This window comes from Gracilinanus agilis, chromosome 2, assembly GCF_016433145.1.
Source record: "Gracilinanus agilis isolate LMUSP501 chromosome 2, AgileGrace, whole genome shotgun sequence".
NCBI classification, from domain to species: domain Eukaryota; kingdom Metazoa; phylum Chordata; class Mammalia; order Didelphimorphia; family Didelphidae; genus Gracilinanus; species Gracilinanus agilis.
In genome coordinates, this window is record NC_058131.1 from 422300880 (window position 1) to 422320317 (window position 19438).

General features: G+C 35.8%; 1 protein-coding gene across 1 annotated transcript in view; it reads left to right on the forward strand.

Annotated features, from left to right (window-relative positions):
- TDRD9 (tudor domain containing 9) overlaps positions 1-19438 on the forward strand; it is a 208212-nt gene that overhangs the window by 147147 nt on the left and 41627 nt on the right. Inside the window, exons 15-21 of the mRNA XM_044659911.1 lie at positions 9433-9530; positions 11399-11530; positions 12527-12692; positions 12780-12843; positions 12919-12982; positions 13539-13583; positions 14932-14985. Of these exons, the coding sequence (XP_044515846.1) occupies positions 9433-9530; positions 11399-11530; positions 12527-12692; positions 12780-12843; positions 12919-12982; positions 13539-13583; positions 14932-14985 (623 nt within the window). The remainder of the gene's footprint in view (positions 1-9432; positions 9531-11398; positions 11531-12526; positions 12693-12779; positions 12844-12918; positions 12983-13538; positions 13584-14931; positions 14986-19438) is intronic.

Genomic DNA, 19438 nt, shown 5'->3' on the forward strand with positions numbered 1-19438 from the left:
GCTGTCAAATGTCAAATGAGATCCTTTATCAGAATCTAGAGTAAGTGGCACACCAAATCTAGGAACAATTTCCTTAAGTAACATTTTCACCACAAAGCTAGTTGTATTTGCAGTAGATAAAAGCTTCAGGCCACTTTGTTAATCTATCCACAATTACAAGACAAAACTTGTATCTTCCAGGTGTTGGCATAGTTATGTAGCCAATTTGCAAACTCTCGAATGGACAATATGCCAAAGGTCTACCACCTAAACCTTTCTGTCTGAATGCACCTTGATTGAACTTTTGGCAAACAGAACAACTACTATAGATCTTATTTGCAACAGTAATTATTCCCAGTGCTACCCATTGCCTCTTTACAGAATCTACTACAACTTGAGTACCAAAATGACCTTTTATGTGAATGACTTGACACAAATAGATATAAAAATCTTTTAGTAACAGCGGTTTCCAGTGTCTGCAACCCATATTCCATGTTCTTTCCTTGCTCCAAACTTCTCCTACCATTTTTGAATCTCTGAGTCTACATAAGCTCTTTCTAAATCATCAGATTGAGTAGTTGACTGATTCATCACATACCCTGGAGCATTCTGGACTGCTTACTTAGCAGTTACATGAGCTCTCTATGATTTCTTTTAGAAATTAAATTTCTTCCACAAGTATGATTTCTACAATGAATTACCGCTAGCTATTTAGGTTTCTGGATAACATCTAACTGAGTTATTATTTCTGCATGTGAAATTGGTTTTCTGGATGCAATAATAAAACCTTGTTGTTCCCAGATTTTTCTTGTTGCATGACATACTGAAAATGCATACTGAGAGTCTATATAAATATTAGCACTTTTATCATCAACTAGAAGACAGGCTTGCTTCAATGCCACTAAATCTGATCCTTGAGCATTAGATTACTAGGTAGTGAGCCATGCCAGTGTTTCAAATTCTGTGACCACTGTAGCACCTGTACATCTAATTCCATTACCCAAATATGAATAACCATCAGTGAATAATACCAAGTCTGGATTTTCAATAGGATTGTCTTTCAAATACATACTAGACATATCCATTAGATCAACTACTTCCACACACTCATGTAATGGTTCACCATTCTTTGGCAAATCAGGAAGAAGCGTAGCTGGATTTAATATACTACACCACCTCAATTGGATGTTATCACTATTCACAGGAATAATTTCATATTTAGAAATTCACTGATCTGAATAAGCTTGAGTACTAAATTTTCTCACTAGTGGTTCTGTCTGGTGTGAACAATATGCAGTCAATTGACATCCCAAAATTAAATCTGCTGACTTCTGGACTAACATAGCAGCAGCAGCTACTCCCCTTAGACAAGGTACAATACCTGCAGCTATTGGATCAAGCTAACAACTATAATATCCAATAGGATGATAACTTTGTCCCAGAAGCAATACCCTTGGTCTCATTTGTCCCAGAAGCAATACCCTTGGTCTCATTTACAAACAGTTGGAATGGTTTAGAATAGTCTTGGATACCCAAAGCTGGAGCAGATAAAATGGCTTCTTTAAGCTTATTTAAGGCTTGCAGATGTTCAGGCTTAAGTTTCAGAGGTTCAGGTTCTGTATTCCTGGTCAAATCAGTTAAACATTTTGTTATTTCGCTGTACTCAGGTAACCATCGTCTATAGAACCCGGTTGTTCCAAGAACAGCTCTGAGCTACTTTTTGATCTTTGGAGCACTGAATTTCTGGATGTCAGCCATTCTTTTCTGTGTAATACGTCTTGAACCTTATGATAACGCAAAACCTAGATACTGTACTCTAGGCAAAATCCATTGTAATTTTGCCTTGGAGATCTTATGCCCACACTTACATAATTCTAACAAAAGAATCTTGCTATCTCTCAGACACACCTTTGCATTTGGGGAGGCTAGAAGAATATCATCCACAAAATACACCAATTTACTTTTTTTGAATTTTAGTTTTCAGATCTCTATTTAGAATTTGTGAAAATTGGCCAGATGAGTCTGTATACCCTTGAGGTAAACAAGTTTGAGTCCACTGTGTGGACTTTTCCCATGTAAAAGCAAAGATCTTTTGAGAATCCTCATAAATTGGTATTGAGAAGAAAGCTGAGCATAAATCTACCACATATCTTATCTGACTTGAAATAGAACTGGGCTTGGTACAACAGAATGATTTTTTGATTACATAATCATTGACAGCTCTTAAATCCTGAATAAAACATTATACAGGTTTGCCATTCTTGTCCAACTTTGGTTTTTTAATTGGAAGAATTGGTGTATAAATTCTGAGAAGCAAGGTATAATAATCCCTTGTTGGATTAGGGATTCTGTGATTGGTCTTATACCTTCAATTGCTTCTTTAGTCAAGGGATATTGAGGTACACAAGGAACTGGTCCTTTCTTAGTCCTTACCCTGACTGGAGTACCTGATTTCAATAAACCCACATCTTTGGAAAACTTTGACCAAAGATCCTTAGGGATAGCCTCAGGTATTGGATAAACTGAATTTAAGTCACCCTCTGTACTTACTGAATCTAAGAACAGCAATGGAAATGCTTTCAGAGATTCTTCTGGTAGATGTAAAGAGATATCACCATTTTCAGTACAGTGGATCATTGTCCTCAGTTTACACAATAAATCTCTACCATTCTGGCATACAAAGAAATGCATGCTCCACAAATAGTGGACCTAAAGTAATTATTTTAGATTGTAATTTTGCTACACTTTGAGGTTTTCCAGTAGCACCTATTACTTCTGTTGTACCAACAGCTCTACAATTCTTAGGGAAACTTTTGCAAAATTATTTTACTGGCTCCAAGTATCAACCAGAAGGTCAAAGATCTGGTCTCCAATAGTCACAGATATGTGGTTCTGTACTATTTGGTGGTTGGAATGTTTCCAGCACTGGAGCTAACACAGTAATATCAGTACAAAGCTCAGTCGTTTCCTGTCTATCTAAATTCACATCTTCTTGAATTGTATGATATTCCCAGGATTTTGTATATTTTAACACCTTCATCAGTTTTTTCACTACTCCCATCAGTCCATTTAACCTCTACCTTAGTATCATTGTTCTCATTTACAATCACATTCTCCTTTTCCGTTTCATATCCTTCATTAATTTCTATTATTTCACAATCATCAGAATTTTGAACTATTTTCACATCACAATTTTCTTTTTCTTCACATCCATTAACACTAATTATATTATCATTTGTTTCAGTCACATTATTCAGATTCATTAACTTTATCCTCAATACATTAAATTCCATTAATTTCTAATCCATTTTCCTTTGATTCTTTAAATACTTGAGAACTCTGGGTACACCTTCATAATGAACATGCCCCTTTGTTCTGATGACCCTTCTGTCCACTCAGCACCTGGCTATATTTTGGCCTTTCTCCTAATCTGACCCACTCCTGCATCATATAAAACTCTGGGACTTGGGCTCCTTGGCAACAATCTTTTGGGCATCTATTTATATTACTTTGTCTCTTGTAATTATTATTTCTACCATTCTGTCTATAGCCATTATTATTGTATCCATTATTCTTTTTAATCTGCCTTAAAAACTGTCCTCTGTATCCACAATCCCTTACAAAATGTCCAAACCTGATACAAAGATAACACCTCAGGCGACCTGATCTCCTTTCCCTTGGAACATATACCCTCTTGGTTGTACTGAGCTGCCACAGCTTTTACCTCCTTGATCTCACTATCTTTAGCTCTATTATTGGCTTCTCTTAATTGCTTTCTCAGATCTTCTATTATTGTGTTCTTATCTTCTGTACCTCATCTTTGTCTGCTGCATAAACATATGTGGCTTTCTTTTTGAGCTCCTCAACTCCCAATCTGGACAATTTGCCTTAAAAAATGTTTTTACCACTGAACGAGCATTGTTCACAAACAGCCACTTGATGTAGGCAATGTTCTCTTCCACCATCACCTTCAACCCTAGCTTTAACTCCGCAGCTTCTGTGAATTGGTCTAGAAAACTCACAGGAGTTTTGTCAAAATTCTGCTTAACCTTCTTGAGCTTGGTCCAAGCATCAGGACGACGGGAGTTCCTCTCCATAACCTCTATTATTGATTTCCTGGCCTGCTTTAATTAAAGCTCTATAATTTTGTACTGAGTTAAGATCTAATTCCTCATAGTGCTCCAGACAAGGGGTTAATGGAGTTAATAGTCATTCCTTGTGGTCTCCATGAGGAGAAAAAAATTGGCATAATCAGGATTGTAGATTCTGACAGCCCTTTTGAATTCTCTGATAACTATATTTGGTTCATGAAAGAACCAAAGGGTCGTACGCTTAATGGCATCAAGTTCTGCAGCTGAGAATTGGTTGTGGGATTTAAGATGTAACACCCCATCCATAGAAATAAATGATACATCTTGTAGTGGAAACAAATTTGCCGTATACTTATCTAATTCTACAGCTTCTCTTTCTAATCGTGTTTGAACCTTAGCTTTTCCTTCTTTAGTAGTATTAATCATTGTTCCATCTCTTATTCTGCAGCCAGTATTGTTATTATTCATCATTCCTTCCTTAAAACATTGTTCCGTTAAATCAATTTTAAGTTGCATCATAATCAACATTTGTTTTAGTCCAGGATCCCTACACATCCATTTAATACCAGCTTTACATTTATACAAAGTTCCCAAAAACCATCTATATTTATACACAACTATGAAACACATACACACAAGAGGCAAATATGAACAAATTCTGTGCACCGTTAACTCCATTACCAGTTTCATAAAATCATAAGTTAACTGATACCATATATCAGGAAACACTGTAAATAAGTAATAAGAAATGTACATAAAAACATAAACCATCATCAGTATTGTGTTCAACATGTTCCCTGCCATGATAGAATAGTGTTGGAATAATGTGTAAAGTAATATAGGCTGTGAAATATTAGCAGCCACTTTGACTGGGGAAAAAACAGGAAAAAAAATTTTCCCTTAGCACATGTACAAGTATTGTCCTTTTAAATGTCCCTTTAAATGGCAGTCCTTTTAAATGCTTTTTAAATACCCCAGTGTCAGTCAGCCTTGGAGTTGTCATTTCAGGACCTTGGACAGTTCCCTGCTAACCATGTAGACAGATGGAATGGTCTACCTGCTGGCTGCTGACTGATAGGTCCAGCAGAATTCTTTCAGTTGCTCAACTGCCAACCTGCCTGGTAACCCTCAGCTTTCACTGAATACTGTTACAGCCTAGCCCAAAACCTCTTTAAGTTTGACCTGCCTTGGCTTGCCAAATGAAATTAAAATATGGTAAATTGTTAGCTTGGTAGTATGGTTTTAACTAAGTTATTAGGACCAATATCAAAAGTACAAAGGCTCGGGAAGGCTTACAGAGAGACTGACAGGATGCCCATAATGATGTAAAGCAGAGTTTATTAAAACAGGGACAGGAAGGGAAGAGGATTGGGACAATCTGACTACTTAATATAAATAAGCCTCAGTAGTTATTTCACTAGGTTGTAACTGCTCTAACTGTACTCTCTCTCTCACTAACCAAAATAACCAACCCCCCTTTGATGATAACTAGAGTAGGGAAAAAGGCTGGATGGTAAGCAAGTCCAAAAGATCAAAAAGGGAGAGATTTTCACTGACACTTGTCTTCAGGAGTTTGGCAAGAATCCCAGTAGAACAGAAGTATCAGGAAACAAATAGGAAACAAACAGGAACCAGATGGATAGTGTAAAAAAATAAAATGAATATATAATAATAACTTTAAAAATATTATGTTTTTTTAAACCTTTATTATTAGCCACTAGAAAATAAAGCCAAATGCCATGCTAACTTAGGCAGTTCAAAAGCCCCACTGTTCCCAGCTCTCACCATGCTGCGATAGGTAGCAAAGAGGAAGTGAAACTGTAGCCTCTCAGTTTTATCCCTCTGTCTATGTCATTATGTAACAACAGGGAGCCAGTGGGCTCATGGGAAATGTATTCAAGGACCCCAAAATTTCCAATAACACATTCCCCGCAAGAGTCAAGGGAGAGTGGTCTCCCCAATGGCTCTTGTAAACATAACCAACTTGGAGTAATAATCTTTGTCATTTGGTGAGATATCCTGTGTTTTTTAAGGTTGAGCATAGAATTGGATTGGTACAGGTTATTGATTTGTGAAAAAAAGGGAAGTGTCATTCCCTGGTCTGATTTGCCTTCCCTCTCAGGGATAAGGGGAGCCAGGATGATAGCCCACTTTTGATACTTGACTAGGATGTGGCTCAGGGAAAGCTGGCCTCTAATATATGTCAGAACAGCCTCAATTCCAAAACCCAAACACTAGGTTCAAGTCCTTTAGTATTGGTTTAGAAATTCATCAGTTCTACCTGGATTGGTCTGGTCTTTTTTGACCTTGTGCTCCTAGACACTGTGCATATTCTCATCAATCCCTTTGGGATTGGTTGGTCTCCTTGATCTTGTGCTTCTTTGTACTGTAGAGTGGCTCTTTTGTTCTCTTCTCCTGGAATCAGAAACAAACATTAATCATAGTCCCATAATAGTCTAAAGCTTTTGAGTATGCATTAATATTATAGCAAATATATATTTATATTAAACTTATATTACTGTAAACTCAATAAGGATTAATATTGATAATGTATTCAAGTACAAAAATGAGAAAAAAAGAAACTTAAAACTGTATTGTGCATGTACAAGGAAAAAGAATAATAAAAAGAATGTTTTAAAAAATAAAAAATGTAGGGGGCAGCTGGGTAGCTCAGTGGAGTGAGAGTCAGGCCTAGAGACAGGAGGTCCTAGGTTCAAACCCAGCCTCAGCCACTTCTCAGCTGTGTGACCCTGGGCAAGCCACTTGACCCCCATTGCCCACCCTTACCACTCTTCCACCTATGAGACAATACACCGAAGTTAAGGGTCTAAAAAAAATGTGTAGCTTACAATTAGCAAAACCCAAAAAATGAGATCCAATTTCTTTTAAAACTTGGCCATGAGGGGCAGCTGGGTAGCTCAGTGGAGTGAGAGTCAGGCCTAGAGACAGGAGGTCCTAGGTTCAAACCCAGCCTCAGCCACTTCCCAGCTGTGTGACCCTGGGCAAGTCACTTGACCCCCATTGCCCACCCTTACCAATCTTCCACCTATGAGACAATACACCGAAGAACAAGGTTTAAAAAAAAAACAAAAAAAAACTTGGCCATGAAATACTGTGAGTGCAAATGACTTTTACAAAATAGCAGATTTCTAAAAACAATAATATAGTAGATGATACACATTCAAAGAAGTACCAAAATTCCCCAGAATTGCAATAACACATTTAATGACAATAGCAAGCAAACTCATTATATAGGATTCACATGAATTTCTATATAGCCACTTTCTGTGTGATATTTTAAAAACGTATACTTGTTACAAATTCAACAGAGAGCAAATCTTTAAACCTTGGCAGAGATATTTTTTTTGTTTTTTTGTTTTTTTAAACCCTTGTACTTCAGTGTATTGTCTCATAGGTGGAAGATTGGTAAGAGTGGGCAATGGGGGTCAAGTGACTTGCCCAGGGTCACACAGCTGGGAAGTGGCTGAGGCCGGATTTAAACCTAAGACCTCCCGTCTCTAGGCCTGACTCTCACTCCACTGAGCTACCCAGCTGCCCCCAGAGATATTTTTTTTAATTTTTTTTTTATTTTAAACCCTTAACTTCTGTGTATTGACTTATAGGTGGAAGAGTGGTAAGGGTAGGCAATGGGGGTCAAGTGACTTGCCCAGGGTCACACAGCTGGGAAGTGTCTGAGGCCGGATTTGAACCTAGGACCTCCCGTCTCTAGGCCTGGCTCTCAATCCACTGAGCTACCCAGCTGCCCCCCCCTCAGAGATATTTTTAATAAAATCTATTACTACCTTCATCCACAAAGAGGCAGAGCCTAGGAAAAAAACCAAAGCTGATAAAAAAGCAAAACTGTGGGTCTAAAATATCACCAAAAAGTCTAGATCCTTCTGGTGGGAAATACAATAATCTGAAGAGTACACATATATAAAATCCTTCACATCTCCCAGATGGGATTATAACCCATTACAGGGTAACTAAACCTCTTGGGCATCTTGCTCCCTCTGATATGGGACTATAACAGTTTACATACCTGTCTTCAAAATGCCCTGCCCATTTCACATGGAGCAGAGTAAATAGTGAAAATCACTTCAGATTTCTCATCCATTACATTTTTATAAATGTGCAAGTGGGGAAATAAAATAGTGTCATAGCATCTCTTCAACTACCAGTGGACCCTCATTTCTTGTTCCAAACAACTCAGAGGCAAGCAAATAAAACTAGATATCTAAAGATTGCTTCTGAAGATTCCTTAAAATCAATTGAGATATTTAACTCATTAAATTCTCCAAAGGTTGTATACAATTGTCAAAATAAGATGAAAAACTGTTAAGGCAACATGTGATCTCGTGAAAGGGTTTGGGTAAGTTGAATGCATTTTTACAATATTTGCTTTTGTACAGTCATGGAGATGTCCAATAAAATCATGAACAGAATTTATCTAATAGCCAAAAAATCACATTAGTGTAAAATGATTCAATATAACAGAAAGATATTGATCAGATTAACATATGAACTTAAAACAACAAAATTAAATTGTAAAGCAAACAATTAGCAAGGCTTTCAGGATAAAAGAACCTGGTCTTCCTTTGACTACATTTATCAAAGGAAGTTAAAGTATCAATTTAAATTTTTAAGATATAATATCTAGAGTTACATTTGGAAAAGTTCCATCCCAGTTTGTTACACGTTTTGGGTCAACCTAAAAAGATCAAGGAGGTAAAAAAAAGCTGAGAAAAAGCTACTAAATACAACTGATGGTAGAATTGTAGAGGGAAAAAAAAAGCTGTGATCCTTTTAGGCCCTGCCTCTTTCTTAAAAGGTTGAGATGGTTTGAAGAAAGTGACAAACATAAATGATGCATCTACATTTTCAGCTAATTATACCTAACAGTTACTACAACTTATGCTAATTTTAAATGTTGGTAATATAAGTAATATAAGGATTTTATTTTAAAATAGTTGTATGAATTGATTTATATATTTTATGATGCTTGTTTCATTTATCTAGGCTAGGATCAGATTTACTTTGGTATGAACACATAGCTGGTATTCTGATAGAAAATGGGAAAATATTTGATATATAAACTTTGTTTCAGAAATAGTGTTATCAAAATACATTTATTAAATGTTTAGAAATTTACTCTTAACAAGTAGTCTTGCTTATTGATTTGGTTGAATCTTTCAGACTTGATGAAATATAAAGTGTTAATTTATAATAATTCTTAATACTCATTTTCCTTATTTTATAACATCAAATTGGAAAACAATTTCCCTAAATATATATGTATTTATTTAGGTTTTGGTCAAAATACATGTAACTTGTATCAATTAATCTTTTATTTTACTCAAAGGTCGTGCAGGGCGTGTTTCTAAAGGATACTGTTATAGACTGATCCACAAGGACTTTTGGATAAATTGTATCCCAGATCATGTAGTTCCTGAGATGCTGGTAAGAATTTCTTTTTTTGTCTCAAAATTATTTTTTCATTGACGATTTTCATTAACAATCAGAAAATAATCATATTTTATTACAATAAAGTGGATGAACAAATTTTAATTTGGAAGTTAGGAAAATTCTTTATCTCTGAGATAAGACATTTTTATGCTTTTTTAAAAATAGGGTAATTAAAAGATTGGAAATTCAATTCTTTCATTTTTTGTTTCTTGTTTTATGACACAAAATCCTGGAATTTCTACCAGTTATTCTAAAGGATTGAAAATTGTTTGCGATTGCTTTTGTGTACCCTTGCTGATCATGTTTATGTGCTCTTCTTTTGGAGCATAAGTAAAATCATTCTCTTAAACTTGCACAACAAAAGGACCAATCTGTCTTCCTTCCCATCTGGTATCTTAACATGTTTTTCTGCATCGGCCATGGGTGTGGGGAGTGCAGGGCGTGAAGGGGAAAGTAGGAGCATGAATCATGTAACCATATTAAAAATGAATATTAATCAATGTTTAGGAAAAAAAGAACATGTTTTTTTTTTGTAACCAACAACTACAGAAATTTGTTATACAATTTAATAGCGTATTGATTGCTGCTATCAAACACTTTAAGATCTCCCTTATTTGGATATTTGAGAGCAACCTTTTAATGACAATACTATTGACATGTATTTTACAGCGACAGCTAGGTAGCACAGTATAGAGGACCAGGCCTGGATTCAAATTTTGCCTCAGATACTTCCTAGCTTTGTTACCCTGGGCAAGTCATTTAACCCTAATTGCTGTAGTCCTTTGACTCTTCTTGTCAAAAGACAAGAATTTTTTTTGTCTGGATTCTATAAACATTGCATCAGTTACCTGGATTATACTCTCATCCTCTGCAGAAATGTCTCTCCCATATTTTGATTTAAACTTCTCTCCATTGCAGGGTTAATGAAAATAAAGGAAGCACTTTACAGGTTCTAAAGTACCAATAAAAGGTGAACTGTTATAGACATTGGTACTTAAGGACCTGGGATTGTGTTGATTCTAGTCCTCTTTTCACTGACACACATTACAGTTTGTGTATACTTAGTGTAGTTCCTATAATTGCAAAAGTCATTGCCCTAGAATATCTTTTCAAATCTATTGGTAGGGGGGGAAATGTATGACCAAACAGGAATAGAGGGAATCACAGAAGATAAAATGAACAATTTTTATTTATATAAAATTTTAAAACTCTCACAAAAACCCAGTGCAATTAAAATGAAAAAAGAAAAAAAAGTGGGGAAAAAGTTTTTTCAGCAAATTTGTCTGATAAAGGTTTCATATATCAGACATATATAAGGAATTGATTGAAATTTATAAAAATGAAAGCCATTTCCAATAGATTCTGGTCAAAGGATTTGAAATAAGTTTTCTTTCCCCTATAATGATTTATTTTCTCTGTCTTTAACTCTACTTCCCCTGCTGAACAAAAAATAAAAGCAAAGTCCTCATGACAATATGCATAGTCAAACATAGGAAATTTCTCCATGCCCTTCAGAATTTATGGTATTTCATTCTACATTTTGATTGTTCCACCTTTTTGTCAGGGGTTGGAAAGCTTGCTTCATCTTGAAAAGACTTCTAAAGTTTTTTTAAAGTTATTTTTCTTTCTATTTTGTTGTTTTTATTGTATAAATTATTCTTGTAGTTCTCTTTAATTACTGTAGCTATTGATTGAGAAAGTACACACACACACACATATATGGGGAGCAACAACAGGGAAGGATTATCTTGGCTATTTATCTTGTGGTAATGTTAAGAGGAAAGAGATTAAATATTAAAGCTAAAAAAGTGGCCCATTATTACTATTCAGTTTAACTTTCATTTTATTTTTTTCATTTTTAGCGCTGCCCATTAGGAAGTACAATATTAAAAGTAAAGTTGCTTGATATGGGTGAGCCAAGAGCTTTGCTGGCAACTGCTCTTTCTCCACCCAGCCTTGGTGATATTGAACGGACTATCCTTCTGCTAAAAGAGGTAGGATTCTTTGTGTAACTTTTCTTGATGGGGAAAGCTAAGATTTCATTGCTGCCCCTTTTTTTGGGTCATTTTTGCTAATTTGCAAGGTGTAGGGAGAAACCTCAGGATTGTTTTGATTTGCATTTCTCTTAATATTAGATTTGTGACTCGAGCAAGGCAGAAGGGAGTTTGCTGAACACCTTGGTCTGCACTGTCCATCTGCATTCTACTCCTTCTCTGGGAAGCTCTGGAGCTTGTTGGTGTTTGATTTGTATAGTGTTCTACTTACACAGGAGTTAACTTTTTAACTACTGATTGTCAAAAAGACAAACGATGTCATATATGATATGATTTTCCATTCTTGTTGACCATTTTTGTTGTTGCCCACATTTCATAGTTTGTTTCTTCCATTTTTCTCTTCCTAAACTTATACAACTGAAGTATTGGTCATAGAGCAAATGTGGTTGTGTTGTCTTTTTTTAACGAACACCTGAAATAAACAAATCAGAATTTTCGAACAAAGGTTAAAATTTTTTACATGTAATTGTAAAAAAAATTAAATATTAAAAATTTTCTAGCACCATCTTAGCCTCAACATCATCTTCTTGTCTTTGACAATAGAGGTGATAGTCTAATCTTTTGCACCTGTGGCTACAGCAGAGAGAAATTTTGGCAATTGGTTTCAAAATTGACTAAATAACTAAATATAAGGCATTTTGTTAAACTTCGGAAAATTTGTACTTGGCCACTTAAACTAGACCTCAGAATACATTTCCATAGAAACAAATATATATTATTTAGGTTCTATAGTATCTAGGATAGTAGCATATATCTGGTCCATTTTGAGTGAAATTGTTTAGGGTGGGGGGACAGAGCTGTCTTAAAACTTATCTACTAGGTATGGCATTTATTTGCTTAATAATATCTTTCCATAGATTTTAGGACTATTTATGTTATACCATATAAAGTAATGTGTCCCTACATATATTGCTAATAATATCACTTTTTCTAAAGGTAGGAGCACTTGCTGTTAGCGGACAGAGAGAAGAAGAAAATCCCCATGATGGTGAACTGACTTTCTTAGGACGAGTTTTGGCTCAGCTTCCCGTGGATCAGCAACTTGGTAAATTAATAGTACTTGGACATGTCTTTGGATGTCTAGAAGAATGCCTTATTATAGGTAAGTATAAGAACCAAAAAAAGGGATATAAATACTTTGGGTATCACCGCTGTAAAGAAGTTCATCTCTTTCTTTCTCCTTTGTTAGCTGCAGCCCTCTCATTGAAGAATTTTTTTGCAATGCCTTTCAGACAACATCTTGATGGCTATAGGTATTTAATACTCATATTTTTAGTGTCCTTTTACCTAAAAGATTTTTGAATGACAGTTTTTTGTTTAATTCATAGGAATAAAATGAATTTTTCCGGCAACAGTAAGAGTGATTGTATTGCTCTTGTTGAAGCATTTAAAGTAAGTTCTCTAGTGTTAAAAATAATTTAACAAGGACATGTATTGTTAGTTTTATCTCTAAAAAGTTCTGATCTGAAAGCTTTTGCTTAAGTGGATAAAGCTTCAGATTTCCCAGTGGGAGTTCATTCAGTGAGTACTTAACATAAATCTTACTTGTGAAAACTCATGGTAGTTGACCCTGTTTTCTCAAAGGTAATGCCAGTGGTGATCAGGCTCTGGTAGAAGGGCTTCAGATTTGATCCTAGCAACAGCTCATGTCTGCTATCTTGAGCCTAATCTAAATATGTAAAGGCTTATCAACAGTTGTTAGAGAATTAATTTTTTTGGTCACAGAAATTCATTAAACTCATAAGATGCTAAAATTAATAAAATATTTGTAAAGTTAATTAAAATATTAATTGCATTTTTACTTCATAAAGTACATGTTCTTAATTTCACAATATTTTTGTTAATTGAAGAACTATATATAACTTTTTTCTCTCGTCAAACTGTGTATAGAATTTGTGCACAGTACAATTAGCTAATGAAATGTTTGAATCTGTGGGAAATTTTTTAGACTTGGCAGGCCTGCAGACAAAGAGGAGAATTTCGGCATCCAAAGGTGAGTTATTTTATTGTACATGTATGCTTTATTGTATATTACTTTGAATGATGTAAGAGGGGATTCCAGAAGGTTTTTGTCCTTCTTTTATCCATTAAATCAGAACACGATGGCACAAAAATCCTAAGATGTGAGAGATGGGCTAGGTGCTAAAGGGTAGTCCTAAAGGTTCTGGCAATAACAGTTATGATAATGGCAATAATAGTAGCTTACATTTATGTAGACTTTACAATTTTATAAAACATTTAGCTCACACCAGTCTTGTTAATCAATATGTGAGCATCCAAAATAGTTTTAAATTCTTGGAGAGTAAAAGTGAGGCTCAGAGTCACCCACAGTCACAGCCAATCATTGCCAGAGGTGGTTTTTTAATCTGGGTGTCCCTAAATTCAAATCCATTACTCTCTACTATGACAAACTGCCTCCCTTGGAAGTACTTAGTAGAAATACTTACTAGTCCTATTTTTGATATAAGAAAATTGAATCTTAAAGCTGTACAGTAAAAATTAGAGTCAGGACTTAGATCCTCAAACTCTGAAGTCCAATAGTCTTTCCATTATGCTATAAAATAAAAATCTAGCCAGCTTCATTTAAAGTTATCCCAAATTCCTGTTGTCTGTGGTATATTTACTTTAGGATATTGTCCCAAATGGGCCCTTGTGGTTATGATTTATCATTTTATGCCATAAAATTTTGGTTGCAAGGGCAGGCAACTGATTTAGTTCTAGTGTATCAGGAAATCTACATATCTTGTGGTAAACACCTGCCATTAAATCAAAGAATCTATATTTTTTCCCCAAATTTTAGACCTTGTTTTTAAACTGTTCTCCTTCACTGAGATACAGAATGATGTGATGCATAGATTTCCTTAGAGTCAGGGAGACCGTGATTCAAGACCTGCCTGACATATCCTGGTAGTGTGAACCTGGGCCAGTCACTCTTCTGACTATATTAGTTGCACAGTGATCGATGAAGTTGATAGATGACGTTTCTTCACTGGCAATTGTTAAAACACTGAAGTCATAGATACAATCGAAAATTCTTTCACTATTTTTTTGGAACAATGAAAAAACAATTTATTGTGCATATGAAAGTACATTTTATCTTTGCTTTCATGGAGAATTGGGTCATTAGGACAAACAGTTCTTTTTTTAACCTGAAGAAGGATTAATGACATTGGTCAGCATAACAGGTATAAAAATAAATTTGCTGGATCAATTAAAAATAGATTAAATTAAATAAACTTAAATAAATATAAAAATAGATTGAAACAAATTTTAAAAGTAAAATTTTAATTATGGTACCTTTTTTAGCTATTGCTGACTTTTGCATTTGTATAATTTTAAAGGATGAGCTTGACTGGGGACGGTTAAATTATATTCAAATCAAGAGAATTAGAGAGGTAAGTATTTTTCACTTATGCTATATCCTTTTACATAGTTTTTTATTAGTCAAACTTCAAATATTTTAGGACCCGTGTTCGAGACATTGTAGATGATTCAGAGAAACCTAGGTAATGATCTTTGAGCTCAAAATAGCTTATGATCTAATTGTTAAAAAAAAAACAACTTTTGACTTGGTTAACTAATAATATAAGAACAATACAGGAGTTCATATTCATGAAATGTTAGAGCTGGTAGAGACCTTAGAGCTTATTAAGTTCAAACCCTTCATGTTACAGGTGAAAATGAGGAAGTGAACAACCAGAGAAATGGAGTTACTGGCCCAAGATTAGTTCAGAGTTTAACTGAGGCCTCTTGACTTCTCTGCCCTGCACTGAGTTCTAAGTGTAAAGCATGTGTGTCCATTCCTACAAGCATTTGCTACCTATTAATCCTAAGAGGAATGATTGAAGAGCTGCTAGGAGTATAGTATCTGCAGACTACCAGGTGGTGCTCCATGGGCTCCTGAGCTATCCACACCTTTCATTGTGAGCCTCTATAAGAGTCTCTGCGTATGTGTGGAGAGGACTGGTTTGATCTCTTTTCTCTACCAAATTGATCTCTTTTAATTCCTCCCTGGATTTCTGCTTCATTTTTCCTCCTTCCCAATTTGGACTCTAATGTAATGAATAATGTAATGAATAAGTTTAACTATATGTCATCCTCTAGTCTCAAATCCCGTGTCTTCTTGCCCTGTTGCTGCTCACAGCCCTATATTACCCATTATCTGCCTTGATTTCTATTCATGTGCTGCCAAATGATGTTGGATCAACTTACCATGCCAGTAATGTCCACTGCAGATTTATATCATTGACTTTGAATTGAGTCCTCATGGTAACAAGGCAGTTCTTTTATCATTCCTTGATTAGTTCAATTATAGTCCCCATGACAACTGTTCCAAACTTTCTCATCTCTCCCTGGGCTTCCCACACTTCTCCCTTTTCCTCAGGAGAGGGCGTTAACTCATATTTAAGTGAGAAAATGGAGGCTATTTCCTGTGAGCTCCCTCTTCCCCCCCATTCTTCAAGACTCCCTGATAGCATCCCATATATTTCCCCCTCCTTTATTCCAGCCTTTGATGAAGTGTGTGAAAATAGGTAATGGAGGGCACCAGGGATGTTACAATAAATCCAAATAGTTGTAGGTACACACACTGGTTGTAGGAGAGACTGGACCAGGATGGAAAGACCAGAGTTTACTGGATTAACACAGGAATGGCAGTTGGTCTTAACTGTCACACAGCTTCCCCTAGGCCAGAGTCTAGAGACAAGCAGGCAAGGTAAAAGGGTTTAACTGGTTTAATTATGTGTAACTAAAAGGTGGGAAAGGGATTTCTATACTTAAAACCTAATGACAAAACCACAGGGCAAGGGGAGGACTTCTCTATTCTAATCTTAGTGATCTAAGCTGGCAGGGCCAAAGGAGCAGTAATGGAGTCTCTGGGAGGCTGCATCAGACCTAGTTCCAGCCAGGGTTTGACTAGCACAGCTATGGGCTGAGGGTGGCTTTGGGATTTCTCACAGTTATCCACAGATGATCAGGATGGCAAAAGCTTAGGTGGTCCAACATATCCAAGAAGAAAGAGTGTGCTTGAGATGCTGTCCACCAGATCCCAAACTTCTCTTCTTGGTGCTGCTCTGTAGGTTTTGTCCTCTTTGCTAGATGCCACCACCACACAGGATCTCAGGGAAATCGGGAAGCAGGGTGTCCTCTACTCTGAGATCTCCCAGGGCTAACAACAGTTTGATGCCAACCCTTAATGGGGTCCCTCTCAGGGCACAAGCACCTTCCTGCTCCTTCATTCCATCTTAGAATGCTCCAACCTTCCTGCTAGGTACATCCTTAATACTTAATTAATTACTACCTAATCTTCCTCACAACAAGTGGTTTATCTCCATTGTTGTCAGCCCTTATATTTGTACCTCTAAGCCTTGTATCCTCTACAGAAGTTTATCTTCTCTCTCAGTCATTGCCTATCTACTGACACTTTCCTTATTGCTTTAAAAAAAAAGTGCTCAGGAATTCTCCATTTTTAATCTTGCTCTTGACCCTACCATTCCTTCAAGCTATTGTGTTATGTCTCCTCTCTTTTATTGTGTTTCTCATACTATTTACTCTCCTCATTTCCTCTACACCTCACACTCATTTCTCCACACCTTGCAATCTGGCACCTGATTTCTTTATGTAAATGAGACTATTCTTTCCAAAATTAGCAGAGATTTCTTTTGAAAATGTTTTTTGTTTATTATTTTCATTTCTGAATTCTTGCTACTCCTCTACTTCTATTCATTGAGAAGTCAAGAAAAACAAACCCATTCCAAATATGTAGCATGCAATTCAAATTTCCGCATTAACCATTTCCTCCCTTGTCTCCCCCAACCCAAAAAAAGGGGGAAAAGAAAAAATACTTTGATTTGCACTGTCAGCTTTTTATCTAGAGATGAATAAAATGTTTACTTTTTAAAATTTAAATTTATTTATTCAGAATATTTTTCCATGGTTACATGATTCATGTTCTTTTCCTCCCCTCTCCCGCCCCCTCCTGGAGCTGACAAGCTGTTTCACTGAGATTACAAAACAACTTCATAGATCCCAGGTTAACAACCTCTGTCCTAAAAGAAAGAAGCAGCTGAGTAGCATAGCTGATGTTTGGCCAGTTGTGAACCCATTTCCACTTAATGTAGATCATCTTACTGTCTTCTAGGTTAAATTTTAAATTTATATAAATGAATTATGTTAACTTGTAAGGTTTTATAGGAATATCAGTTAAGATAGAGAAACCTATTTCCCCAAAAGTAGACATTTTACTATCATATAGTTCTGTCATTTTAAAACTGTATTAATGAATTGCATTGAATTGGAAGATATTAAAGGAATATCAGTTAACACAGAAGAGGGCATACATACTTGATAGCAGTGGGGAAGATTACAGTGTAATGGTTAGAATAGGTGGTCGCCAAAAATTGTAATTAACCCTTAAGTCACAGAATTGTTAATAGCTAAATTTATTAATAAGAAAAGAAAATAAGAGAGAAATATAAAAAGGAGGTGAAATTTCCTAGCCTAATAATCCAGAGCCTAGCAACTCAGTGTGTCTCTGAATCTCAGCCTCAGAAAATAATCTCCCCAGCTTCCTTCCGGGTCTCCTCTTATAAATCCTTACTGCACCATTAGTTCTCTTATGTCACTCCCCAGGAACCAATCAAAATTCCTCAAATAGCCTGGCACCATCCAGGGGGCAGTGCCTGTGGAATCAATTCCCTGGCTGCTGATTGACCCAAATTCAAAACAAATGGAAGGGAAGTTTAAATCTCTGATTGATCAAATAAAAATACAAATTCCCCTCTCATAATCCCCCTTGTGTTTCTGTTGGGAGACAAGTATGTTGAAATTTCCTCAATTGAGGGTCTTGGGAGATTAACATGCCTAGTCTCCCCAATGAATCATTTCAAAACACCAATGTATATCTAAGGATTCTCCCACTAAAGGTGTATAAAAACATTGCCCTTTTCTAAGGGGAAATTATATCCACCTGGGAACAAGAGTGAAATAAAGAAAGAAAACAAAAACAATAATAGATGCATTGACAAAAAAAAACAATTAGGGGACAGTCCCCTTTGGCATAAGAGTTTACATTCAGAATAAATGTGTTTAACCCCCTTCAGTTTATTCTGGATCTTTTGATGCAGCGTGTGGTTTCTCCAGGCATCTATCTCCATGGCACCTTCTTCCAAAGATTCATCTTCCTGACGAGTGTCTTCTCTTAAAATTCCTTCAAAAGATTTTCAAACTCTAGATTTTAGGACAACCATATAATTCAAACCATACAATAGTATATTATATATGTATGTTTTACCATATTTTATTTTCTGTGTAATCTCTGTCTGTATTTTTAATTCCCTGAGAATTCTTTTCTAAGCTTATTTTGTCTTTACTATAGTGACTTGTTAGAGATTTTTCTTTGCTGGATTTGCTGAAGTCAAATTTGGATAGGATATATATGCATATATGTTAGCACATATATGTATGCATGTTTGTATGTATGGAATTCATTAGCACAAGATTAATCTAAAGATTTTGAATTTGATGGGGGAACTTAAGCCATTTTTTTAACTGTATCTGTTGATTTATTTTGTTAAATATTTCCCAATTAAATTTTCCCAGTTACATTTTTTTTAACATTTATTAATATTCATTTTTAACATGGTTACATGATTCATGCTCCACCTTTCCCCTTCAACCCCCCCCCCGCACCTCCCCCCTTGGCTGATGCGCATTTCCACTAGTTTTGTTATGTGTCCTTGATCAAGACCAATTTCCAAATTGTTGGTAGTTGCATTGGTGTTAAGCCATTTTTTTGCAAGTGTATATCTTAAGGATTTTAATTCAGAGAACAGTATTCTTAAACATAAC